This window comes from Globicephala melas, chromosome 1, assembly GCF_963455315.2.
Source record: "Globicephala melas chromosome 1, mGloMel1.2, whole genome shotgun sequence".
NCBI lineage: Eukaryota > Metazoa > Chordata > Mammalia > Artiodactyla > Delphinidae > Globicephala > Globicephala melas.
Window position 1 is genome coordinate 86,069,444 of NC_083314.1, and position 27,622 is coordinate 86,097,065.

At 41.2% G+C, this 27,622-nt stretch overlaps 1 protein-coding gene, 1 long non-coding RNA gene and 1 pseudogene across 13 annotated transcripts in view; 2 read left to right on the forward strand and 1 right to left on the reverse strand.

The window, feature by feature from the left end:
- SLC22A15 (solute carrier family 22 member 15) overlaps window positions 1-18,128 on the reverse strand; it is an 82,306-nt gene extending 64,178 nt beyond the window's left edge. For all 10 annotated transcript variants that reach the window (XR_004042215.2, XR_004042217.2, XR_004042216.2 and 7 more), the window contains exons 1-2: window positions 17,994-18,128; window positions 5,225-5,437 (exon numbers count right to left, since the gene is read on the reverse strand). Coding sequence is in view for 7 of the 10 variants with exons in the window: in XM_030869142.2 (XP_030725002.1) it covers window positions 5,225-5,437; window positions 17,994-18,080 (300 nt within the window). In the remaining 3 variants the exon portion in view is untranslated. The remainder of the gene's footprint in view (window positions 1-5,224; window positions 5,438-17,993) is intronic.
- Window positions 14,316-17,167, forward strand: LOC115859879 (KH domain-containing, RNA-binding, signal transduction-associated protein 3 pseudogene; annotated as a pseudogene).
- Window positions 18,129-18,308: 180 nt separating the features above from the next.
- Window positions 18,309-26,931, forward strand: LOC115859796 (uncharacterized). 3 transcript variants are annotated; one of them, XR_009564320.1, is made up of 6 exons: window positions 18,309-18,605; window positions 20,512-20,589; window positions 21,376-21,477; window positions 22,053-22,118; window positions 23,326-23,580; window positions 26,750-26,931. It is a non-coding gene; the product is annotated as an uncharacterized lncRNA (long non-coding RNA). The 3 variants fall into 3 exon arrangements; XR_011377449.1 differs by having other exon boundaries at window positions 23,336-23,580; XR_009564321.1 differs by lacking the exon at window positions 20,512-20,589.
- The last annotated feature ends 691 nt before the right edge of the window (window positions 26,932-27,622 follow it).

Here is a 27,622-nt window from a genome sequence, read left to right on the forward strand (position 1 = left end):
AATAAGATAAACCTGAAGAAATCCATACCAAGTAACATCACAATCTAACTTTTAAAAACTAAAGACTGAAAAAACCTTAAAAGTAGCAAGAGAGAAATGACACCTTCCCTATAGGGGAAAAAAAAATTCAAATACCATATTTTTCATCACAAATCATAAAGGCCAGAAGGAAGTAGCACAGGAGTTTTTAAATGCTGAAAGAAAAGAACTGTCAACCAAGAATTTTATAACTAGTGAAAACAAGAGATGAAGGGGAAACCAGGATATTCTCAGATAAAGGTAAACTAAAAGAATTTGTCGCCATCAGAACTACCCTAAAACAACGGCTAATGAAAGTGCTCTAAAAAGAAAGAAAACATAAAAGAAGGGACTTTGGAATATCAGGAAGGAAGAAAGAACAATGTAAATACAACAGACTTTCCTTCTCCTCTTGAGTTTTCTAAATTATGCTTGATCGTTCAATGAAACAGAATGTTGGTTCTTTAAAAAGAACCGTAAAATTGACAAAACTCTATCAGGACAGATGGGTAACTAAATATGAAAGGACACAAATCACCAATATCAGGTAATAAAAGGGGATATCATTTCAGACTCTGCAGACATCAAAAGGATAATAAAGTAATACAATGAACAACGCTACACACATATTTTTGAAAACTTAGATGAAATGGACCAATTCTCTGAAAATCACAAACTGCCCCAACTCACAACACAATAGAGCTCATTTAAATAGTCTTATAACTTTTGAGGAAATTGAATTCATAATTTTAAAACCCCCAAAAAAGAAAACTAAAGACCCAGATGATTTTATTGGAGAATTCTCCCAAATGTTTAAAGGACTAACACCAATTCTATATGAAAAGCCAAAGGAACTAAAACAATCTTGAAAAGGAATAAAGTGAGAGGAACCAATCTACCTGTACATAAGACTTATTGTATAACTAAAGTAATATAATTAAACCTAGATGAGTCTGTAGAGAATTATGCTGAGTGAAAAAAAAAGTGCTGATCCCAAAGGCTACATGTATGATTCCATTTTTATAATATTCTTGAAATGATGAAATTAAAGTATAGGAGAAAAGATTAGTGGTTACCAAGGAAATTAGACAGTGCTGGGGAGGGAGGAAAGTGGGTGTGGCTATATATAAATATATATGGTAACAGATCCTTGTGGTGATGGAAATGTTCTGTGTCTTAGCCGTATCAATGTCGTTATCCTGGCTGTGATAGTATATTATGATTTTACAAGCTGCTACCATTGGGAAAAACTGGGCAAAGCATTCACAGAATTTATCTGTATTATTTCTTGCAACTGCATGTAAATCTACAATTATCTCAAAATAAAAACTTTAATTAAAAAAAAAGGAGACAAGAGCCAGCTTGAAGAGGCTCCCACTGGTAAATTGGGGATAATTTGAGCACCAAAATAATTAAAAGCTGTAATAAATTATAAATAATTGAAAAGACTAGGAATCCACTAGTACATACTAATGACAGAGAGATAGAGAGATGGAGAGAGAGAGAGAGAGAGAAAAGAAGAGGGAGATGAAGAGGAAGAGATACAGACAGACAGGCAGACAGATGGACAAGGAAGAAGAGAGGGCTGTTGCTTACAGCAAAATCTAAAAAGACAAAAAACAAAAAATGAACCCAAGCTCTGACGTATAAAGAACAGACTGTAGTTGCCAGAGGCAAGAGGTGAGGGGGTAGCTGAAATGAGTGAAGGGGGTCAAAAGGTACAAACTTCCAGTTATAAAATAAATAAGTCACAGGGATGTTATGTACAGCAAGGTGACCACAGTTAATACTGTATTGCACATCTGAAAGTTCCAAAGAGAATAGATCTTAAAAGTTCTCATCAGAAGGAAAAAAAAATTTTGTAACCACGTATGGTGAGGAATGTTAACTAGACTTGTTATGGTGATTTTTTCAGTGATAGAAATAGCAAATCATTATGTTGTACAACTGAAACTACTATAATGTTATATGTCAATTATACCTAAATTAAAATAAAAAAGCCCAACTGGCAAATGTAGAGGAAGCACTAGAGTTAAGAATTCATCATTTTGTAACCATCATAGTCTAGCCTGGTTTATGAAAAAATCATCAAAGGATGCTAAATTGGAGGGAGGGGTTTCTGATAAGGAATAGTAATTTAGCATAATCTTAAAGTGACTCGACTCCACACAGATTACTTATTTCTTGAAATGAAAAGAAAAAAAAAACTATACAGGGGAGAAATCAGGCAATACCTGGATGGTCAAATTAACATCACCCAAAAAGGGCAGATGAATATTGTGTGTCTCCTGTGTGATCCTCCAAGGACACAACATTACTTGTGTACTAGTCTGACTGTGGATGCATAACCTGAATGAGGAATCATCAGACAGACCCAAAATGGAGAACACTGTTATTTTTAAAAAGGAAGAGATTATACATTCTTCAAAAGTATAATATCATAAAAGAAACAGAAAGGCTGAAGGTGAAAAGATACTAAAAAGCCATGACAACTATATGCAATGTGTGATCCTAAACTGAATTCAATGCAAGAGGGGAAAACCACCGCTATCAAGGACATTACTGGGTCAAGTGGCAAAACTGGGTGTGGATAGTAGATCTGATAAAACGGCAGCATCAATGTTAAATTTCTTGAAGTTGATAATTGTACTGTGTTTATGTAAGAGAATGTTCTTATTTTTAGGAAATACACACTGAAGTATTTGGGTATAAAAGAACAGCAGTATGTGCAACTTTCAAATGGCTTTAAAAAATTGAGAAGAACAGTAACACCAGTGAGGAAAAATACTACCAACAGATGAAACTAAAGGATATAAGGGTATTCTTTGAACTATTCTTGAAATTTCTGTCAGTTTGAAATTATTTCCAAATAAAATAACTTTTAAAGTTCTTTGGCTTTTGTTAAGCTATCAAAAAGAACTAAGAGGGCTTCCCTGGTGGCGCAGTGGTTGAGAGTCCGCCTGCCGATGCAGGTGACACAGGTTCGTGCCCCGGTCCGGGAGGATCCCACATGCCGCGAAGCGGCTGGGCCCGTGAGCCATGGCCGCTGAGCCTGCGCGTCTGGAGCCTGTGCTCTGCAACGGGAGAGGTCACAGCAGTGGGAGGCCCGCGTACCGCAAAAAAAAAAAAAAAGAACTAAGAGATGTGCATACCAATTTAGATGGGATAGGTCCCTAAAAAGTACAATAATAAGAGCACAGGCTTCTGACTTAAGACAAATTTGGGTTCAAATCCTAGCTCTGCCCTTATTAGCTGACCTCAAGAAGTCTCAATTTCTTCATCTATAAAATGCAGAAAATAGTGCCTACCTCATAAAATTATTTTGAGGATTAAATGAAATAAGGGCTGTAAAATATTACAATGTCTGGCATATAGTCATCATTCCACAATGCTATTTATTATTTTTATAGCTGAGTAGTGGTGATACTTGTGATGGTAGTTATTGTGGTGGTGGCCAGAAAGCCATGGAAATACAAAGACGACCAAAATATGATTCCTGACCTCAAAGGACTTAAAAAAATAGAGCTGAACCACAAACTACAGTGTGTCACATAAGTGCAAACAAACTGTTGCTGGAGCAGAAACAAAAGTGTATTTACTTCTTCTGGGGAGTGGGTCAGGAAAGACTTCTCAGGGAAGGTAATGGTCAAGTGAGCAGTAGAGGGTAGGTTAGGATTTCACCAGGCAGAGGCGAGGGTGAGTGTTTGGGGCCATCCTGACGCAGGTAACGGGTATGGGCTGAGGGCTCAGGGCACAAGTGGGAAGCAGGGGAGGCAGAGAGAAGTGTAGAATGGGTCTGGAAAGTACACCCAGGACCAAGCTGGGGAGGGTGAAGGGCTTTGAATGTAACATGTAGGGTTTCACTGTTTTCTGGGTGTGGTGGGAGAACCACTGGAGGTTTTGGGGTGAGGGATGACAGGACTGGATCATTGTCATGAAAATGCCACTGGGCTAGGGTGTCAGTGTGCAAATGGATAGCTTGTGGAGAGCAGGCAAAGGACACACAGTATTTCAACACTTTAACAACCAGGACCTGTGCTTTCCAGGTGTGCTTGGGCCCTGCACCTCTTATCCCAGGGTTTCTCTTAACCAGACTATCTATCCTCAGTTTATATAACTCGCTGGCCCAGACGGTGCTCTCCTTACCAGAACCTTCTTGGCCAGGAAAGTCCCCTTGAAGGTAAGGCTTTCTGCCCACACTGGGCAGTACCATTTGTATTTTATGTTGTACAGTCAAGGTACCCCATGCAGTCTACACACAGGACTGGACTTAAACATCAACTGTGGATGTTATAGATGAGCCATTACATTTCCCTCTCTTTACTTTGTTAATTTTGGGGGATATAAGAAAAAGACATGGGGACTTCCCTGGTGGCCAGTGGTTAAGAATCCGCCTGTTAATGCGGGGGACACAGGTTCAAGCCCTGGTCTGGGAAGATCCCACACACCACGGAGCAAATAAGCCCGTGCGCCACAACTACTGAGCCTGCAATCTAGAGCCCGTGAGCCACAACTACTGAGCCTGCATGCCACAACTACTGAAGCCTGCACACCTAGAACCCGTGATCCACAGCAAGAGAAGCCACCACAATGAAGAGTAGCCCCCACTTGCGGCAACTAGAGAAAGCCCGCATGCAGCAACGAAAACCCAACGCAGCCAAAAATTAATGAATAAATAATTAATTAATTTAAAAAAAAAGACATGAAAGTTTTAATTCATTTTTTTTTTTTTTTTTTTTGCGGTACGCGGGCCTCCCACTGCTGTGACCTCTCCCGTTGCAGAGCACAGGCTCCAGACGCGCAGGCTCAGCGGCCATGGCTCACGGGCCCAGCCGCTTCGCGGCATGTGGGATCCTCCCGGACCGGGGCACGAACCCGTGTCACCTGCATCGGCAGGCGGACTCTCAACCACTGCGCCACCAGGGAAGCCCTAATTCACTTTTTAAAAGGATACTCTAATCAAAATGGGGCTCTTCTAGAGTTTATGTCTTACTTCATCTATAACTAGTTTGGTAGGACTCATGCTTCTCCCATTTGCAGTAAGAAGGAAGAACAATGTATTTCCCTAGGATATTCTCCTTTAACTCTCAAATTTACTAGAAAGTGATTGGAAGATGAGCTGAGATTTAAAACAACAAGACCAAACAATGGCTCCAGGGGGCTCATTCAGTGGTCAGAAGGGCCTGTTCCCTGCTCCTGCCATTACCTCGGAGGCGATGGAGGTGAAACTGCTGCTGAAGTGCACGTGCTTGTGCATCTCGCTGCCGTTGGCCGTCAGGAGCCAGGCCCCAAGCGCCTGGTCCTCACCAGCCGACCGGTTGCTGTGGCTCTGGTTCGGCAGGAGCTCCGCCAGGTCCCAGTGGTACGACGGTGTGGCCCCGACCAGCGCAATGAGGATGGCCTCCGTGGCCACGTAGAGCTGAAAAGAGGAAACACAACTAGTAAGCTCACAAACCTTGAAAGAGCAGGTCTCGCTTTTATGTCTGTAGGAGCTACAGAAACGAGACGCTTCAGAAACAAAGGAAAAAAACAGAAGGAAGCTTCCTGATCTACTACTAATGGAGCCATCAGCAATCCCATCTGTAAAGCACCTTCTACTTCCTCCGAGGGTTTTCTTCTACATTTGAGATACATCTGATGCTGAGGACACGGCACATAAATGGTTCCGCAGTGGCAGGGAGCTGGGGAGGGGGTGATATTACTAGCTCTGATTTAGAAGACTAACATTCCAGCTCTTTTCTCCTGACCACTACACCTCAGTTCAGATAAGCAGTCACCAGGGCCCAGGAGTATCTTGGTCTTGAATTCACGATCTAAACAAGAAAACATGTTGTGGCATAGTTAAATGTTTCCAAAAAAGTATGTGTTTGTATACACACACACACACACACACGCACGCACGCACATACACGGGGAGGACAGATGCTCTATTATAATCAGGGAAGCATTATATGCACTTGAGTAGGTACTAAAGTATAGTATACAACTTATAAGATGTAAAAAATTCAAAATCCCAGGGATAGGTACCCACTTTATAACCTTTAGCTGTAGTAATCATTGTTTAGTCTAAACATAGTTTCCCCCTAAAGAAAAAATTATTTCATTCATTCATTCAAGGAATATTTATTGAGCACATACGACATTTGTCACTGACTGTTTTGGGCTTTCTGGCAATTCACAATTGGGTTTACAAGGTGTTGAGCCCTGTACAGAGTTTTAATGCTATAGATCCATTTATATAACTCTCCTTGGATGATTGTTTCAAGCTTAAAATTTATTAGGAAAACACAGAAATAGTCTGTTCCATAGTGAGACAATCTTATTTGAAGCAATCGCTATTCAAAAAAAATTTTTTAATTAAAAAAAATTATCACTATTAACTTAGAACTTAATGTCTTAAAATAGCTTTAAACAGAGTAAGTGTCTAAAAAACACAAAGCATGTGATTTCGGTACAGCATGTGGTAACACTCCCACTGGATGGACGAGTTGACTGCTGCATGAAAGGATGGAGAGACCTGCCCACAGCATTATCTCCACTGTCAGGGAACTCCCAGCCCCTTCCACACCCTTCTGGAGGGCCATGTTCAGCTGTTAAGGGGATAAGCTAAAGCACCAAAAGAAGAGTAATTTATCACAAGTAGATGATGGAATTACTGACAAGGAAAGAGAAAAGAAGTCATGACGTTGTGTGTGTCATAACAGCTAATGTAAAACCCAAGATGTGATTTTTCCCCTCTCTGCCAAGGCTGCAAGGCTGTAAGGCAGCCCCAATCTATTGTGAGTCGGATGACTGTGGGCCTCTGGAGATGCACAAAGCTGCCACAGGTCAGTCTGCGTGTGTGATTTACGGTAAAACGCAAAGGAAAACACGTTTCTCGGTTTATATTGCTTCCTGGCCCCTATTTGCATACTATTAAGGAAGTTTTCAGGACAGGAGGCAACCAGCTTACAAAAATGAAAACCTTAATAATTACAAGAAGAGGTAGATTACACATTTAGCTATAATTACAAAGCCACTTGCACCCATTTTAGTAACTGCCCTTCCTGATTACAATCTGCTGAAATTTAATTCATGGGTAAAGAAATGAAAAACAAAAAATGGGGAAAAGGGAACTCAGGAGATGATGCAAAACACATGTTCCAGTAAACGCACAGCCTTCAATCTGGCAAACCTAACTAGTTACATTTTTTTCTCTAAGCGTGCTCTTTTCTGCTTTTGTTCGTACCATTCACTTCACCTAGAAAGCACTTTCTTCTGCTGTGAATGTCTGAACCTTTCCCATCCTCCAAGATGTAACTCAGATGCCCCCTCCTCCTTGCCACCTCCTACCACCTTGCCTTCCCTCCAACCCCTCCAGAAGCCCTCTCCTGCTTCTGCTCACCTCCAAAAGTTCCATTTAGACCTTTCTTAGAACCCATATCATTTTCTTCACTTCACTATATGTATCTGCTTGTCTTATTTTTTCTATTGAAATCTACCCTCTCTGAGGGCAGGATCTGTGTCTGATTCACCTTTAGGCTCCCAAAGCAAATAACTCGGGGCCTAGATAGATGATATCACACATTCAACAAGTCCATGGATGAATGAATGACCATAACAGAATACTAATAATAACAGCAAACACTTCTCTAATGCTAACTATATGCCAGGTACCATTCTAAGTGCTTGGTGAAAATATGTTAATGCATCTTATTTTTATCTGTATTATTCTAGAATAAGCAATGTTGTGTGTAAAACAGGAAGTGCTCCAAAGGGTCCTCTAATCTGAGGTGTATTTCATTGTGGAGGCTACCAATCTTGGAAGAAACTACAATGTGCAGAAAAAAAGTTAAAAAACAAAGAGGTGGTGCTGATATATACCCTTATTTATAACGCAGGGAGCAGTGAAACCTAGCTAATCAGTATTATCTGTATTAATCAGTATTATCCTTAGCAGTCAGTAGGTTGAAGAAGCACTTTCCTCCTTTCTCACTTTCTCTGCTCTCTTCCTACCCCTCACAATGTTTCCATTACCCACCCCATGTGAGCACACACACACACACACACACACACACACACACACACACACACAGGGACCTCACAGAATACACAGGGCCATGGCTTTGTGTCACCAGAGGGGTCGGAAACATGCAGCTCTTCCTCGCTGTGCCAGCCTCCATAACATGGCGTCAGCCTTTCTGTCTTTGACACAAATGGCCATGCCTGGTTTTGCTAAAGGTAAAATAGAGAGTAGGCAGGCATCTATAATACATGCTAACTATGAAAGGTGAAAGGGACATCGTGAGGATTAGGTAAAAGTGGAGATGCTTAAACTCTGCATACAGATTACTGTTAGGTACTTCACACCAGAGCCACGTACATGGGTCACATGGTCCTATGAAGTCAAAGATGGTTTAGCCCTTAGCTAGTCCAGGGGATGCACCACCTATACAAGGCACATGGAGCGGTTTTCCTCGGTTTGCGTCTGCGACAATGTCACGGAGCTCTCATCTTGCTTCTTCCCCCAGAGTACAAACACTCTCCCTCTCTTCCCTCTGCTGTGACTCTCTGCACACATTCACTACGTAGCCTTGTCTAGAGAATTGCACCCATCAGCAGATGGGTCTTAAAGCCACAATGAGAAACCACCATCCATTCTCCTTCGGGGTGGGACCAACAACATCTCAAATAAATCATTATCTTCTCTAGTGCTACCTCCAGGGAAGGAGAACGAGTGCCACAGATGGCGGGACTGATTTTTCCCCTTCAATGTAATTATAATTAGAAAAGTGACTAAGATGCACTGGGGGATTGAAATTTTTAAAGTTTCAAAAGTGAATGCTTTAAAAGTAATTTTACACTAACAGCATTATAAGCCTTTATAATACTCAGGAAACCAAAAATGTCTCCCATAAATTATCTCATCACAATATCTTGTGCTGGTGAAGTCATGGTAAATATGATGTTTATGTTGTAAGTGGGAAAGATGAGCCACAGAGTGATTAAATGAACGTTCAAGGGAACGTAAAACACTAATGGCAAAGCCAGGATGAGACTGGGAGCCACCTAACTTTGGGGCCAGAGCTTTTTTCAGAGAAAAAGTTGGGGGGAGGGATCAAAGATGATTTCATTGTTGTCATCACTCAGTTATCTAATTGACTCAGTCAAAAGCATTACATGAGTATGACCACATCACGAAGGCAGCACCCAATGTCCAGGGCCCAGCACAAAGTGGGTATTCAATAAATATCTGTGGAGTGACTTACTGATACTATTTCTTGTGTTTAAAAAATTTAATTACGCCCTGAATAACAGATGCCTCTAAGTCCCATTTCTTCCCTGACTCTGATTTATCCACATGATGCCACCAGATCAGTCTCCCTGAGACATTCTTCGTGAAATTTTTCTGGTCAAAACATACTAATGGATAAATGATAGCTGTCCTGGCACCCAGATATCTACCACATGACCCGATGGCTACCTTATCTGCATCCAGGCTTTCTGTACTAGCCTGTTCAGTTCCCCAAACAGGACTTTTCATTGTGTGCTGTGAAAAGCATATGGGATCTGTACACCTGAGTCTGAATCCCAGCTCTAGTAAACGTCCAGCAAATCAAAACCTTTCTAAACTTCACGTTTTCTTCCAGTAAGACTGGACACTGGCAGTACATCTTTATCCAGTTCATTCATATCTAACTAACCTAATCTGAAGGTCAAAGGGATTTTTCTTTAGCCAACATCACACAGTAAATCGCATAGCACCATCCAAATAGCATCTATCAGCGCCTCCCAATTTTAACGTTCAGAGTGTGACTCTGCAGGCCGGGATGAGACCTGAGGTCCTGCTTTTCTAACAAGCTCTGGTGAGGTCAAGGCTGATGGTCTGGGCCACACTTCGTGTAACAAGGGTCTAGGTTATTCCCTCTTCTATACTTTCTCCAATGTTATGTTTCTCCACCTGAAACGGCCTACCCACTTCTCTCTTAACCCAAGCTTCAAAGTTCAGCTCAAGCTCAACCCTCTTTCTGAAGTTTCAACAAACCACTCTAGACCATGCTGATGTCTCTTTCTTAATGTCTAAAGCATTCAGTGGTTGTATTATTTACTAGGGAAATATTACTTTGTACCATTATTTAACAGTATAGATATAATTTTTTCTCTTCTAATGATTTGCCATCTCCTGAAGAAAAGAAACCCTAATTTCTACTTCTATGTCCTTTCAAGAAACCCAACACACTACTGTGTACATAACAGGCTATAATATATTTGGTTAACTAATTCCTTGCATAAGGGTGTGGCAAAGAAAATGATGATGGATTAAAAACCAGTAATTATGGGACCTAATCTTGGTTCCAACCACTAATTAAGACCTTGGACACATTATTTGACCTGCATCAGTTTCCCTCTCAATCTCCCAAATAAAATGGGAATGCCACCACCTGACCACCTTCCTTCTGTTATTTCAGTTTAATTTTTAAAAAATTTTAGTGAGTGCCAACACTTTGCAACACAGTGTATTCTGAGCCTCAGGTGACAACAATGATGGGTAAGAAACAGTTGTTTCCTTCTTAGGCACATATATTCAAGTGAGGACAATATGTCCAGAGCTATAAATACAAGGCAGATTTGGACAAATGCTCTATTAGCCAGAGTAGAAATGAAGTTAATGAGACAACAAAGAAAGCAGATGTGAATTCCAACTCGGGGAATAAGGAAAAGCTTGCAAATGTGACACCTGAGCTAGGCAGTGAAAGGCTGCTAGGGGTTTAATCAAAACAAAAATCAAGGAAGGAATTCTTAGGCCAAAGAAAGAGTCTGATCAGAGTCATGAGAGTAAAGAACCTATTTTTAGTGTTCTTTGAAGAAGTATTACTGGACAGGCTCAGCTTTTCCCAAACTTCAGTCATGTGAGTACCCCCTGCAAGAGTGTTACGTGCCCATTTGTTTTCTATTATTTACTTAATGGCCTGCTTTTAAATGGACTCAAATTTTTTAACTTGTAAATTTACAGAGAAATAAAATTGTATATCAATACAAATATAACCAGCCAGATGGAACTATAAAAATACAATGTTCTGGGGCTTCCCTGGTGGCTCACTGGTTAGGAATCTGCCTGTCAATGCAGAGGACATGGGTTCGAGCCCTGGTCCGGTAAGATCCCACATGCTGCGGAGCAACTAAGCCCGTGAGCCACAGCTACTGAGCCTGCGCTCTAGAGCCCGTGAGCCACAACTACTGAGCCTGTGCTCTAGAGCCCGAGAGCCACAACTACTGAGCCCATGCGCCACAACTACTGAAGCCCACGCTCGCCTGGAGCCCGTGCTCTGCAACAAGAAAATCCACTGCAATGAGAAGCCCGCGCACCACAAGGAAGACTAGCCCCGGCTCACCGCAACTAGAGAAAGCCAGCAAGCAGCAATGAAGACCCAATGCAGCCAAAAATAAATAAATTAAATAAATAAAATTAAAACAAATACAATGTTCTTCTACAGTACTAAGTGTTAGCTGGCACATTTTTATTTAAGGTGGGGCACAGGAGAGATTTTCGGGCAGGTTTTGGGACCAGTGATTTTGTGCCTCACATCCACCGTCATGTTTCTGCTGCCTCACCTTGTCGCTGCAACACAGCAGCTGGACCTGCTACTGATCTACACTCCCCGGGATCCTCCTTTGGCTGCTCTGACTCCTGGGCCAAGTGTGTGTTTAGTTCCATGATGAAACAGATGTGCTTTATCAAGGTTGCAGGCAGTGAGAATGACACAGATTCCAGTCAATTCTGATGTGCTCCAGGCTGCCTTCCCTGCAGACTTCAAGCTCCAACAACAGACACAGAGACAACAGCCTTACAGGGACTGCCGAACTAGCTCCCACAATTATATATGGTCAAATCCTCATAATAAATTATTTGCTGATTACATATATAATCACGTACATATATACAGATACAGATACACATATATATACAAACACATACATCTCCAGCCTAGAAGTTCTGCCTCCTGTTTCTCTGGTTGAACTATGCTGACACAACCTTAAACAAACATGGCAAAATGTCAGCATTTGTTAAACCCAGAAGTAGGTACATGTGTGTCTGTGACGTTATTCTATGTATTTCATCTGAAATGTTTAATAACTTTAAAAAGTTTTAAAAGAAAATGAATAGTAAGTACAATAAAAACATAATAATGTTATTCAAGTCTAACTAGGTAATGTTTTCCACCAAAGTCTGAACTTTCCTTAATTCTGGTTCATTCCCTTTGTTAAAACAGAAATATTTGCAAATGTTTTGAGAAATACTAGCACCAAATGAGACATTCTTCTTAGATAAACAAAAGGATTAAAGAAGAACTGAAAAGGGAATAACCCTCTCACTTTATGAGTTAATGTTATTTAATAACATTTCCATAGACCACCTAAATCTACCATGCGGGCCACTCCTTGGGAGGTCAGAAAATGCAGAAAGATAGAAGATCAGAAATAACTGATATAGAGTAATACGGAATCAAGAACAAAGTGAGAGGATATACCTGGGAAGAGGGTAGAGATGTATCTTCCTCTTAATCTACAAGAATCTGCCTGCCAGTGCGGGGAACACGGATTCGGGCCCTGATCTGGGAAGATCCCACATGCCACAGAGCAACTAAGCCCGTGTGCCATAACTACTGAGCCTGCGCTCTAGAGCCCGCGAGCCACAACTACTGAGACTGTGTGCTGCAACTGCTGAAGCCTGTGTGCCTAGAGCCCGTGCTCCACAACAAGAGGAGCCACCGCAGTGAGAAGCCTGCGCACCGCAACGAAGAGTAGTCCCCGCTCACCGCAACTAGAGAAAGCCCATGTGCAGCAACGAAGACCCAACACAGCCAAAAATAAATAATAAATATATAAACTTATTTTAAAAAAAAGAGATTCATCCATGTGGCTGTGTGCAGACCTAGTCTGTTCATTTTAACTGTTATATTCTATAAAATTTATGTCAGATTTTAATTATCTAGTCCTTTTTTTTTTAAGATTTTTTTTTTATGTGGACCATTTTTAAAGTCTTTATTGAATTTGTTACAATATTGCTTCTGTTTTATGTTTTGGTTTTTTGGCTGACAGGCACGTGGGATCTTAGCTCCCTGACCAGGGATCAAACTCGCACCCCCTGCATTGGAAGGCAAAGTCTTAACCACCTGACCACCAGGGAAGTCCCCAGTCCCTTTTTGAGAGTCATTTAGGTGGTTACTAATTTTTGTCATTACAAACAGTGCTGCAAAAAACACCCTATACATATCTGCTTATGCACAAGGGATACTGTCGTACATACACCTAGGAGTCCAATGCTGGTTGTAATTTTACTAGACAGTGCCAAATTGTTCTGTAAATGGGGTACTTTCTACTCATTTTCATCACACTTGTACTGTTAGACTATTTAATGTTTGCTATTCTAATAAGTGTGAAATGATATTTCATAGTCATTTTTATATGCCTGTCCCAGATGACCACTGAAGGTAAACATCTTTTCATGTGTTGACTATTATAGTTCCCTCTTCTGCAAAATACCTGTTAAGTCATTCCACGTTCTAAAACACCGTGAAAAGATATTTATTGCGTAGATGATATGAATGCACAGGTAGTTCAAGGATCTGAAAAGTAAGGTTGGGTTTATTAAGAGTTTACATAATAATAATGCATTCCGAAATACCAGAGTACTGCATCTCAAGCTGAGATTCACAGCAGCATCACAATTCTGCTGGTGAAACGAATGTTTATTACAGGTTACATGTTCCTGTTGGTTAATGGATGCTTTAAATTCTGTGCAAATTATACCACAGAATATGATTCATGATCCTGAGGAAAACGAAGGAGCCGGAGTCTCTGACTTAGAGCAAGGAAGTAGGATCCATTTCCACTTTATGTCTAAACAGATCAAGAAACAAAGAACTGCATTCAAACCTTCCTCCAAACAGTCTGGCAAATAAGCACACACAAACACAAAATAGTGATAATGGCGTCAACTTTGAATCACGATTGGAAAATAGAAATGGTAATAAAGTAAATAGAATTATTCATATTTAAATACCACAAAAAACTCTTACCCAAAGGAGGGCATGCATATTTGAGTGGTTAAGAATTTTTCTAACTGCAAAATTATAAATCTTATTGCTTGTTCATAGGACAACCAGTTTTACAGAAGGCAATTTCTCTCCTCTAGCTTTCTTCTTAGGTACTCTAAAACCAAGTATCACTATTATCAGGTCACTTGCATCTTATCATGCTGACGAGAAATGTACAAAATCTGCATTTATTCTGTACGTATCTGAAAGTTGACCACTATGGAGATTCCAAAGATTGTGTTTGCAAGGCAAGTGAAGGTAGGTCTCCTAGGCAAAGGAAACGATATTGAGACGTTTGAGGAGCTACCTGATGATATCTATAATCCAAGAAAAGTTAACCTAAAGACCTTTAGAGTTGGCTTGTAATGTGGTCTTGTCCTCTTAGTTTGAACTTGGATGTGTTTGAAGTAAAGGGACTTAACATCATTTTAAAAATAATAATGATCCTAGAAGGAAGAAAACAGAAGAATCTGTACAGTTTCCATCTCTGTCCCTCTAGTTTTGTGTTTCTCAGCGGGAGTTGGTCATCACCAAACCACAGATGTAGATAAGGCTCCTGTGAGGCAGCCCCCCCTCCCTGGTGGTCCCTCTCCCTGGCAGTCCCATCTACAATGTGCAGGACTCCCCCTCTCTGGCAGGGCTGCTATACCATTGGTCTGTACACTCACTGGACACTGGTAGACAAGTGCTTTGGTTTTAAAAAGCAAACATCAAGTTCCTTCCATTCAAGCCAACCAACTCTGAAAAAGGCTTCTTACTTCTTCCTGTTAGAGGAAGCAACCCCCAGAAGAATGATGAAAGCATCGTGTTACAACTGTGTGACGGGACCCTCTAGTACTCGCACTCTGCAGGCCAGCTCCCCTAGTCTAAATCATCTCCAACAACAGACTTGATAGAGCAGCCTTTGGGGAACTCCACTCTCATATCCAGGAGAGCTTTGGGTGACCATAGGACCATGTGGATTATGTATCTCAATGGGGTAGTTGAGTCCTCACAAATGGGTAACAGCTGTGAAGAATTCACTTCTGCTTGGACCTGGGCATCTACTCTTTTGGGATCCGCACAGCTACAGGGCACCTCCTCAGCCCACACCTACAAGTAAAGTCAGTCACTCATCCCCAACACTCTAAGAGCTAGTTCTTCTATGGTGAATACTGACCACACATCAGGCAGGGTTCAGTGAACGGTCATGGTCATGGGCTTAGATCTCTTTGGTACCAACTGGGTCTAACCAACTGGGTCAACCATAACAAAAAGTAAATGATGGAAATTTAACAGGTCCCGAACCCAGAACGGTAGCCTTTTTAGTGCCACACTCCACTCAAGACAAACTTATTCAAGGTCAGTGGATACCTGGCTAGGCAGGTGAGAATATAATGATACAGGAGATAGAGTGTAGGTGAGATTACTCAGAGAGGGAGTTACGTTCCTGAAATTCTTGGTTAGAATAGGAAAAGAATTTTCTCAAAGAGAAAATATAAATGCATGTCAGACATCATGATCACAAGTCTATTCTCTCTGCATTAAATACTCTTTTGTGATTTAGCACAAATACTTTTCCCCCACAGGAAAGTGCATTTAAAGCTAAAACACACTTAAAGGAACCTCAGAATATCACATATTTGTGAACTGAGAACTTGTTTTGCTAGAGAAAGAACTGACGTCATCTGTCAGTGCATCATTTAAATGGTTCTTCTGGCTGGTTATGAAATCAACTGAACTTTCAAACATTTTAATGGAAAACAGAATCGCTTAGTCAACCCTCACCTCCAACCCTCCCAGTCTTCCTGTTGAGCAGCTGATTTATGCAAGGTTTAAGCAACTGGTGGACTGGTGCTTATACCCATGACCACCCTGTCCTTCCCTCAGAATAACTATCATCCCATGTTAATTGTAATTATTTAACTGCCTGCCTGCTTCATCCCACCCCCACTAGAATGTAAACTTCACAGGAAAGGGGCTTTGATTTATCTGACATTATAGCCCCTGATAAGTACATAGTAGGCACTCATTAAATATACGTTGAATGAAAGAATAAGTAAAATGGCCGACTGGCATACTAATAAAGGATCTGTGAACAAAATGCCTTTAGAATAAAAGAAGTAATTGACATCAAATGGGCCATTTAAGCTGGCAAAGGAGGAGGAACTTGCGTGGCGAAGTGTATTTGTAGTGACCTTGAGCATATGGAACCTACATTTTTAGGCTGGGACAGAAAGTTTTAACTCCTGTAAAACAGTTCCCTAAGTTCAACTTTGTGGGAAAACTTTTGGGGCCATGTGGCAATTCTGTGAAGCGTTTACAAGAAGAAACCTTGACAAAAATGTCCATCCTTGGAAAAGGCTCCATGAGAGACAAGGCAAAAGAAGAGTTGAGGAAAAGTGGAGAAGCAAAGTACTTCCACCTCAGTGATGATCTCCATGTTCTGACTGAAGTGTGTGCCCCGCCCCCCAGCAGAAGCCTATGCCCGGATGGGACATGCTCTGGAGGAAATCAAAAAGTTCCTCATTCCTGAGTATAATGATGAAATCAGGCAAGCACAGCTCCAGGAATTAACATATTTGAATGGTGGTCCAGAAAATGCAGATGTACCACTTGTTACCTTGCATACAAGAGGGGTACCAACCCCAGCAATAACCAGGGGAAGGGGAGGAGTCACAGCCCAGCCAGTGGGAGTTGGGGTACTGCGAGGGACACCGACTGCCAGGGGAGTCCTTTCCACCCGAGGGCCAGTGAGTCGGGGAAGAGGACTTCTCACTCCCAGAGCAAGAGGAGTCCCCCCAACTGGGTACAGACCTCCACCACCGCCCCCAACACGAGAGACCTGTGGAGATTATGACTATGACGATGGACATGGCACTGCTTATGAGGAACAGCGTTATGATTCCTATGATAACAGCTATAGCGCCCCAGCCCAAAGTGGTGCTGATTACTATGCTTATGGACACCGATTCAGTGAAGAGACGTGTGATTCCTAAGGGCCAGAGGAGTGGACTAACTCAAGACACAAGGCACCCTCAGCGAGGACAGCAACGGGTGTCTACAGAGACCAGCCATACAGCAGATACTGACTGTACTGTCTGATGTTGTGACATAGCCAGTCTCCATCAGTCCTGTATACTGTTCAAAGTAATTGTTTTCTACGAACAATCCCTTTTTAAATAAATCAAAATGCTTAAAATCTGGAGAAAACCAAAAAAGCAGTCTCTGAGAATTCTGTACGATGAAGAAGTGATTCCATTTTACACCACACGTTGTAGATGGCACTATGGACTTTAAAAAGTCTCAAGGGGACTCTGGGCAGAATGACCCTGCAGAACTTAAACCAGAAAGAAATAAACCCTATGCATTGAAAGCTCCTGGATAGGAAGTCCCCTCAAATCCAGGAAAAGATGGTAAGTAGATACCAGAGCTGAAGGAGGCCCTCTAAATCAGCCCTTCTGTCAGCGGGTGACCAGGGCCCTCCCTCTCTGTGTTCCAGATTCCAAAGTGACAGCGCCACAGGTTAAAAATTCCCTTCCTATTCACAGCGTATTCCAGATAACAACTGGATTTTTCATCTCTTACTAACCAGCTCGCTGGCTTAAGTGCCCCCCACGCAGTCCCTCCCCACTCGAGGTGAGAGAAGCATGGCGCCTAAGGGACGAGGATCCGAGGCTTGGGTTGACAGGCCGGCCGGCGACCTTGGCTTTCCGGGGCCCAGGCCAACGCGCGGCGCCTACCCCAGCGCCGCCCTCGCGCGGGGTGAAGGTGGAGGCGGGAGAGGCTCGCCACACCTCGGGGTTTGCAGAGGCTCGGCATCCGGGCCGGGCGCTGGGGGTGGGGAGGGAGGTACGCCTCTCCCCGGACGGCCAGGAAGCGGGGACGTGGGAGCCATACGAGCGGCAGGGGACTCACCTGCAGCAACACCGCCAGCAGGAAGCACAGGTACATCTGGTAGATGCCCATCTCGCCCACCGCCTGGAACGCCTCCTCCACCTCCATGGCCGGCGGCGCGCTCGGCCCCGGCCTAGCCGCCAGCGGGAGCCCGGCCCCGACCCGCCCTCCCGCCGCCCCCGCTCCAGCGCGGCCCTCCCCGGCCGGCCCGGCGCGCGAGCTCCACGGCGCCCGGCACCGGCTCGGCCCAGCCAGCGAGGAGCCGGGCGCGGCGTGGGAGCGTGGGCGGGGCGGCGGGAGTTGCGTCTGCGCGGGCGGGGTCGGGGGTCGGGGGCCGGGGGCCCGGGGCCCGCGCGGGCTTGCGGGTCCGGGGCGGGATGCCAGGTACCAGGGCCTCTGGGCTTCCTGTTAAAGATTTTTTTCTGAGAGGGATGGGTTTCTGCGCCGCTTAAAGCGAGAGGAGGAAAGAGGAAGTGGGCTCGGGCGTCGGCATCCTCTCTGATGGAGAAATACGGGAAGGGCAGCGGCGTCTAAGCCACAGCCGCTGCTTCGGGGACGGGGGACGTGATGACTGTTGGGAGACCCGGTGACTGCTAGCATAATCTGTACTTTTGGACGAATCAGTTAAATGCGGTAAGTGGGAATGGGTTCTAGATCCTTCAGAGAAGAGTGCTGTTCAACATTTCTTTCCATCCTGCTGTGTGCTAGCTATGTGGTCAGGCAACCAAATTCCTGCAAAACCGTGAGATACATTTGGTTATAGAAATATCCATGACGTACGAAGGAAATACAAAAGATGAAAGATTAATTTGTGGGACAGGACGTGATGGCTGCCAAAGTGTTTGAAGGATAAACAGCAGTTTGAAGGGCTGGAAATGGAGAAATATGCAGCAGGACCTAGGGACGCTAGTCACTTGCCTTAAGCCTCATTTCTCCACTTCCTTAGATTGATTTTAACAGCTGCATAGTATTCCATTGTCGAGGCCACGGCACCCAATACAATATTGAACAGAAGAGGTAACCAGTTAATGCTTTATCTAGCCTTTTACGTCTAAGAGAGTGAGATAGGTCTATAATTTTCTTGTTACTGTTCTTGTCTGGATTTGGCTGTGAGATTATAGTAGCTTAGTAAAATGAGTTGGAAGTATTTAGTAAAAACTCTTCTTTAAACCATCTGGACTTGGTTTGTTTTGCAGGGGAAGCCTCTTTATTACAGAGATAGAGACCTAGAGAGATTTATGTCACTTATTTTTATGGCTTTTTTTTTTTTTTTTTTTTTTTTTTGGTACGCGGGCCTCTCACTGTTGTGGCCTCTCCCGCTGCAGAGCAACAGGCTCCGGACGCACAGGCTCAGCGTCCATGGCTCACAGGCCGAGCCGCTCCGCGGCATGTGGGATCTTCCCGGACTGGGGCACGAATCCGTATCCCCTGCATCGGCAGGCGGACTCTCAACCACTGCACCACCAGGGAAGCCCTTTATGGCTGTTTGTTCTTGAATTACTTTTAGTTTTTTTTCTAGAAGTGTTACTATTTTATCTAGTTTTTCTGTTGTTTTTGGAATAAACTTGTTCATCTTGTTCTCTTGGGGTTTTTAAAATCATGCTCTAGCTGTATTTAGGCCCCATTTTTTTATTCTGAATATTATTCATTTTTATTGTCCCATTCTTATCAGTCTTGCCAGAAGCTTGTCTACTTTATTATTTTTTGAAGAAACCAGTTTTTATTGTGATTTTTCTTTATGTCTTTGTTTTCTATTTTATGGAATATATGAACTATTTTCTTTCTTTACTTATTTTTGCTAGTATGTAATTCTTTTACTGCCTACATGACTTGAAAGTTTAGCTTTTTGCTTTCAATTTTCCTTTTATAAGAATAATTATACATAAGACTATGCATTTCTCTAGGTACTACTTTGCTCTATTCCACAAGTTTTGTCATGTGGTACTTACATTGTCTTTAGTTTTAACTATTCCATGACATTGTAATGTCCTCTCTACCCAAGGAGCTATTTGTTCATTTTTTTTTAAGTTTTCAATTAAAGGTTGTTGCTATTTTTTAACCATCTTTTTATTGTTGATTACTAATTTAAATGCTTTGTGAACATAGATGATATTAAATCTTGGAAATTGAATTTTCTTGTGACCTAGTATGTGGTCATTTTAGAAAAGTGTACTGAATGTATTGAAAATACTCTCCATTTGTTTGGGTGCAAGGTTCTTTATCTATTAGATCAACCTTGTTAATTTTATCAAAGTAGTCTGTATTACTACTAAATTTTACTTTGCTGGATGTATCAGTTTTTAGTAAACGTGTCAAAATCTTACAAAATGATTATCATTTTCAAGTTTTTATCAAGTTATTTTTATTTGTGAAAGTTTATGAAAGTACCAATTGTATCATTCCTTTTATCGTGATAAAATACCTTTTTTTCTCTTAATGCTTTTTCTCTTAATTTTCATTTTGTCTAATGTTAACATTGCTGTGTCAATTTTTTGTTGTTGTTATTTTCCTTGTAATCCCTTTGTTTTCATCCTTTCAGCTTTGTTACCTTCTAGACATGTTTATGGAAGGAGGGTTTATTTGTCTATCCAATTTTGTAGTCTCTGTCTTTTAACAGGTGAGTTAAACCCACTTATACTCATTGTGAATGATATATTTAGAATCATTTCTACTATTTTTTGTTTTATGTTTACCATCTTTCTTTTTACTTCCTGGCCATCTCCTGAAGTCTTAAAGCCATTTTTATATGGTCCTTCTTTCTTCTATTTTTGGGAGCTACACATTGAACTATTATTGTTATTATTGTTGTCATTATTATTATTTTAGTAGTTAACGTTTTAACATCCACATAACTGTACACTGTTCTACAATGTTGATAGTTACTTAATATATTTATTCTCTTTTCAAACTACACGAGATTCCAGAATGCTTTATCGGAGAAAACACAGGAGGACATAAAATGTTATGTTCTGAAAAGCTTTGTTAGGTGACTCAAGAAGTGACTATTGTGGTGCCAAAACACTGATGAACAAGACTAATGTGAAGTGTTTTAACAAAAAACTTTCACTGTTAAGGAAAATTGTCCTGCACTTGGAAATAATCAGAAAGCAAGAAGAGGACTGTATGTCCTTTCAATGTAATCATGAAGCATTATTCAACAAGCCCACCCCCAGGATTATTTAATTATTTAATTCAGTAGGAAAATTTACCAGTGTTTGACCTGGCTATTTGCTATGAATTAGAGTCTAGATACTGTGCAGTTACATGTAAATTTGTGGATTTTCTTTTTGGTAGAGATGTAAATGATTATGTTTAATAGGGAAGATAATAATCTATTATTTCATTGCCCTGCAGAACATTAATTCATTTTATATATAATCTAGCAATCTTTTTTTTTTCCTAGAAATAACCAGTTCTTCAAATGCTCTTAGAACCAGCTTTACCATCCTACTGCTTCCTTCATCAATTAAAAATAAAATCATTGACATGGGTTCATTCTGTATAGGTAAGAGAGTCATATTTTGAACTTTTGCAATTTTCCTTTGATATTATGATGCATGAGAGTGAAAAAATTATACATCCATATTTTATGATATATAGCTAAATAAATGAAGTGTTAAGTAGAAGTTGGGTTATTTCATCTTACTCGCTAAAAGTTTATGTATTTTAAGTGGGTCAGAAACTTTTCTACATATTCCGTGTTAATTCACATTGTGTTGGAACATATATCCTAAAAGCAGTTGGTTATCGTGAGAACAGAAAATACAACCCTGGGAGTGTCAGAAATGAGGTCTGTGGATTGATAGAGTCCAGGTATGCAGTGCTAAGGAGCTTCAACTTTTTTCTGCAGGTGATGGGGACCACTGAAGTGTTTTTTCAGGTTGAGCGTTGTGATTTTTAAAAGATGATTTGGCAGCAGTGGAAAATGCACATACCACCAGTTGAGACACTGTTGTAAGGGCCCAGGCAGGACCCAGTGAGGGTCTGAGAGCTTAAACCAGGACAGTGGTAATAGGGATTGAGAAGTGAAGTCAAATTTATGGTAAAATCTGCAAAAATTGACAGTGATTCATTTTGCAGAAGCATACGAGAGAGAAATCAGCAATGATTCCTATGTTTCTGGCTTCAACAACTGGGAAAATGGAGGTAGTACTATTTTTTTATATATATAAATTTATTTATTTCATTTATTTATTTTTGGCTGCATTGGGTCTTCGTTGCCTGTGCACGGGCTTTCTCTAGTTGCGGCGAGCGGGGGCTGCTCTTCGTTGAGGTGTGCGGGCTTCTCATTGCGGTGGCTTCTCTTGTTGCAGACCGTGGGCTCTAGGCACATGGGCTTCAGTAGTTGTGTCACACGGGCTTCGTAGTTGTGGCTCTTGGGCTCTAGAGCACAGGCTCAGTAGTTGTGGCGCATGGGCTAAGTTGCTTTGCGGCTTGTGGGATCTTCCCGGACCCAGGGCTCGAACCCGTGTCCCCTGCATTGGCAGGCGGATTCCTAACCACTGCACCACCAGGGAAGCCCAGAGGTAGTACTGTTAACTGAGGTAGGGAACACAGAAGGTAGAGTAGGTTGGTGGTGGTAGGTTGAAGGACCTGAGATAGGAATGGTGGGGCCTAGAGGCATTGCTCTTTTAAATGGTCGTTGCCCCTTTAAGATCCTGCCCTTCCCCCCCTTAACCCACCCAGGCCCCTGCTGGATTTCCTTGCCCTCATTTACAGTCCGTGCCAGAGCTTCTGAGCATGCCTGAAGGAAAAGCAGGACTAATTAAAGCTCTCCTGAGGCTCAAGGTATTGCATCTGTGGCTCTTAGCAAAGAGTTCCATTTTGAGAGCATATTTTCCCCATCTGACCATTCTTTACTCATTTTTCTTTTTCTTAAGTCCTTTCCTACTATAATTTTATAGTACCTGTATTTCTTTTAATAACTCAGAAGTAATGAACATCTGGGGTTTTTTTAATAATAAACAATTAAAATAATGTTTAAAATAGTGTGTCTATCAAATATACACTTGTTGGGATATGAGAGGAAGAAAGGTTAACTTTATCTGGTAAATTACATAAAGCCTTGAAGCAAATATACTCAATTATTGTCATCTTCTTTCTTTTGTTGTAAAACCTCCACACCTAACCACAGTGTCATGCCTTTTGCTTCACTGGTAATTTGGTGTCCCGGAAGGCTACTGAAATTTGGTATGCAAGATAACAGAATTCATGTGTGTTAAGTGTTGTTTCAAATCCTTGGAAATCAGTGTTGTATACCAGCCTAAATGTACCCAGAGTTAGTCTTTTTAAAAAATCTAAAGAACATTTTTCCTTCTGCATAAACCTTTATGCTGAGATAACTCTTTGTTAGTATGTTACAGCAACATGCCTTAATAAAGACAGCCAAAGTCCAAATACCTCTGTCAACATTAAGTTGATATAAACACAGCAAAGGTGATGGGAGTGACCAGATCACAAGGAAGCCAGATTTTGAGGACAGATGTCTGGGAGGAAGGAGCAAGAAGACAAAGGGAGGAAAAGCAAAACGATAATGGATTAGCGGTGAGATGGACGTGTCTCCGTGTTCTGGCCCTCCAAACCAACAACTGTCATTCAAAAACCGTCTGTAAGTGGGTGAAAGCATATACTAAATTAGATCTAAATCTGATATGGAGGAATTGGCCATTTCCATGTCTCAAACCTTAGCAACAAAAGAGTATGAATAGAGTTAGGTCTGAAGTTCTATTTTTAGGTTACAGCAGAAAGAGATGAAATATGAAATTAGCCATTACTTACGTTTGAATTTAGATCATAGAGTGTTTTGCTTGCTAAGAGTCCAGTATTACATGCTGTCCCAAGAAGCACTGAGCTTAGAGAATGGGACATTCATTTAATTCAACAGATTCATTCCTGAGTGCCCAACTTTAATGAAAACGTCAGGGTTGTTGCTGTTACTGCCGCTATGCTGCTGCTATTTCTTATGCAGGGAAGTTTTACAACTAGGGAATACAGACTGAAATGACGAATTTGCCATACTCATGGACGTCTATCATTTGAGGCTATATAATTCAGTAGGATGGATAAAAATTTGCCAAATGCCCCAAAGTTCCCCAGGATTAAAATCTGGGTGCTATTGGAATTGCCTGAACCACTTGAGTTGGTTAAGTATTGCGCAAACATGATGATAACCTGCATATCAAGAGTCTTAACCCCAACTGGGCTTTCTAAATTAAAACCAGCAATTTACATTGCCTTCAGAAAGTAGGAACCCAAAGTAGATTTCAGAGAATCAAGTTTGATCCACTGGATCTACTCAGTCTCAAAAAGGAGAAGTCACCAATCCCGAAACCATTCTGAAAATCGTTGTATATGAGAATTCTTTCAACAAATGCGTGCTGGGCATATTATTCTAGGTGTGAGGAATACAGGGTTAAACCAGCAAAGCCTCTCCTCTCGCTAGTGGCGCTTGCCTTCCAGTGAAGACTTTCTTCTTGGCTGCAGTACTGGATGGGGTGGTAGGGGTGAGAGCGAGGAAGAGGAGGAGGAGTTGTCGACTCTGGAAATTGCACACTTGCTCTACTATCTGATCATGAAATAGGCTCCAAATTAAAACATAACAATGTGGCTAAGTAGATTAGAAAGAAGGATGGTATCCATTATGTCTTCTTCAGTCTGAAGGCTCTTGTCCCTATGTTTATCTGCCTTAAGAAGAATTAGCCAGATCTTGTTATCTCCCTATAGTAGTGAGAGTCACTTAGTAGAAAGTTACATGAGTGCACAAATTCACATGAATTTTCAGAACCAAGTTAATCCTTAATTTACTGGCATCCAGCTATTTGAGCCTGAAGATCATATTGCATCTTAAATGATATAAACTCATCTTCATCGGTTTTCATATGAATGAGAAGAATATCTTATTCTCAGCCAAACAGCAAATCAAATCCTCCTCAATTATCTGTTTCAGTGCAAGATTTTGAATAGTCTCAGTTTTATTTGCCCCTCCTACCAGGCCTGAGATTCTTCTTTCACCTTTGTCTAATAAAGACCTTTTTTAATTGAATTATAGTTGATTTACAATCTTATGTTAGTTTCAGGTGTACAGCAAAATGATTTAGCTTTACATATATATGTATATATATATATGTATACTTTTCAGATTATTTTCTACTATAGGTTATTACAAGATATTGAATATAGTTCCCTGGGCTATACAGTAGGTCATTGTTGTTTATCTATTTTATATTTAGTAGTTTGTATCAGCTAATCCCAAACTCCTAATGTATCCCTCCCCAACTCCTTTTCTACTTTGGTAACCATATATTTGTTTTCTATGTCTGTGAGTCTTATTCTGTTTTGTAAATAAGTTCATTTGTGTTGTATTCTAGATTCCACATATAAGCAATATCATATGGTATTTGTCTTTCTCTGCCTGACTTCTCTTAGTATGATAGGTCCATCCATGTTGCTGCAAATGGCAGTATTTCATTCATTTTCCTTCACCTTTTTTGGTCACAGGACCTTGTGCAAACCCAATGAAGTTAATGGGTTTTTTTTTTAATTATTTATTTATTTTTGGTTGCAGTGGGTCTTCATTGCTGCGTGTGGGCTTTCTCTAGTTGCGGCAAGCGGGGGCTACTCTTCATTACAGTGTGCAAGCTTCTCATTGCAGTGGCTTCTCTTGTTGCGGAGCACGGGCTCTAGGCATGCAGGCTTCAGTAGTTGTGGCATTCAGGCTCAGTAGTTGTGGCTCATGGGCTCTAGAGCACAGGCTCAGTTGCTCCATATCGTGTGGGATCTTCCCTGACCAGGGCTCAAACCTGTGTCCCCTGCATTGGCAGGCGGATTCTTAACAACTGCGCCACGAGGAAGCCCGAAGTTAATGGTTTTTCCTCAGGACAATGAGGGTACTGGAGAGGGTGCACTCATACACACACACATTTTGAATGCCATTTTTTAGAAATCACTGAGCCCACCCCGCCACATTATAAAAATGTTAAATTTAGGCTATGGGAAGTTAGATAATAGGTTTAAGATGATTCCGGGACATACTGCCAGCCACATAATTAGTTAGCACAGCAGTAACTAAAACCAAGTTCTCAAAAGTTTGTGAGTTGTTTTTTGTTTTTGTTTTGTTTTGTTTGTTTGTTTTTACTAACAGATTCCACTCTCTGGTACAGGCCCCATCTCTGAACCATTTTTTCTTATCTGGAAATATTAATATAGAACAATATTATCTTTGTAACACATTTACACTCTGATTCCTTTGTAAACAGAGTAAATGTCCCCAGATCCACGATTTTCAGGTTGGGACTTTAGCTCAATAGGGGCCCTCCCTCCCTAATAACTCAGCGACATGACTGCAATCGCAAACACGTGCTGAAGGCTTTCTCATCTGTTGTGTTTGAAGCCAGAGAATGGAATAGCACTGTAGCTTTCCTTTGTGGATTATTCCTTACTCAACAGCCATTCTGCTTTTGACCTGAAAAACTGGGCCACAGAGATCTTGCACCATCAGGCTTCTTTCTTATTGGGCTGTGAAAGTCTAACATATGGCTAATTACAATTTACACCTCCTTAAGTGCTCCAACAATCTGCTAAAGGATGTTTTTGTCTCTTTGGTTTAGTGTTCAGAGCACTTTTTGCAGACAAAGCAGTAAACAGTTCCTTTGGAGGTGCTTTTTAATTTCAGATGATGATGGAAGATGATGATCTTCTGTCTGGGTTCTTAATGATGTATTCTCGGCCTGGTCTGTTATATGACGGTGTTCCTAATGATGTGTCATTGCCATTTACAGCATCCTGGTGACCAGCTTGCCTTTTCCTCAGCATCTTCTTCCCATGGTCAAGACATGAGACTGGTCCATTGAGGATAAAATGAAGAACTAAAGTAAGTGAAAGAAGATGAGATTTTAGGAGCAAAATGTCTATGGCATAAAATAAATTAATATAACTGATAATAAAGATATTTGATCAAAGATACCTGAGTCATTTTGTGTTTATGTTTTTATTTTTGTCATTGCTCTTTTCAGCCGTGTATGTGTTTATGAGATAAATACATGCTCTGTTGCAAGGAGATGGGTGCTTCTTGAAATAACATATAATGGAAAGTTATTGCTTCAGACTAAAAATTTAGTTTTAGTTTGTTGGATGTCAAAATACAAGCTGATAACGAGAAATCACTTAAGCAGAGAAGTTTTCTATTCAGTGAAGTGGTTTGCACAGGGAGAAGATGTGCTGATGGAGATGTTTTATTTGAAGCAGGACATAGAAGGTAAGGATGGATTTAGTCCTGGGGCTCTCTTCTGGCCCTGCCAACATGTGACCAGCGGCACCAAATATAAGCATGACAGCTTGGTGCAGTCAACTGAGACCCACATTTCCTTTTCCCTTCATCCAGGGAATAGCTAAAAACACGACTTCTAATTCCCTTACTGGCATGGGGCTGTGCAGAAATAAATAAGTTTTCAGTTAAATGAGTGTAAATAAAAATATGTCCTATCATTTATAATTTTAAAGTTTAAGGTTTCTAGTAGTGCTTTAGAACTAAAGTGATCTATGAACTAAAGTAATGTGAGCTCCCATGAGTTCTTGACTGTATGAACAATCTTGGAAAAGCTGATAATATGGGAGATATCAAATTTGAAAATTCAGCTTTGAGATCACTGTTT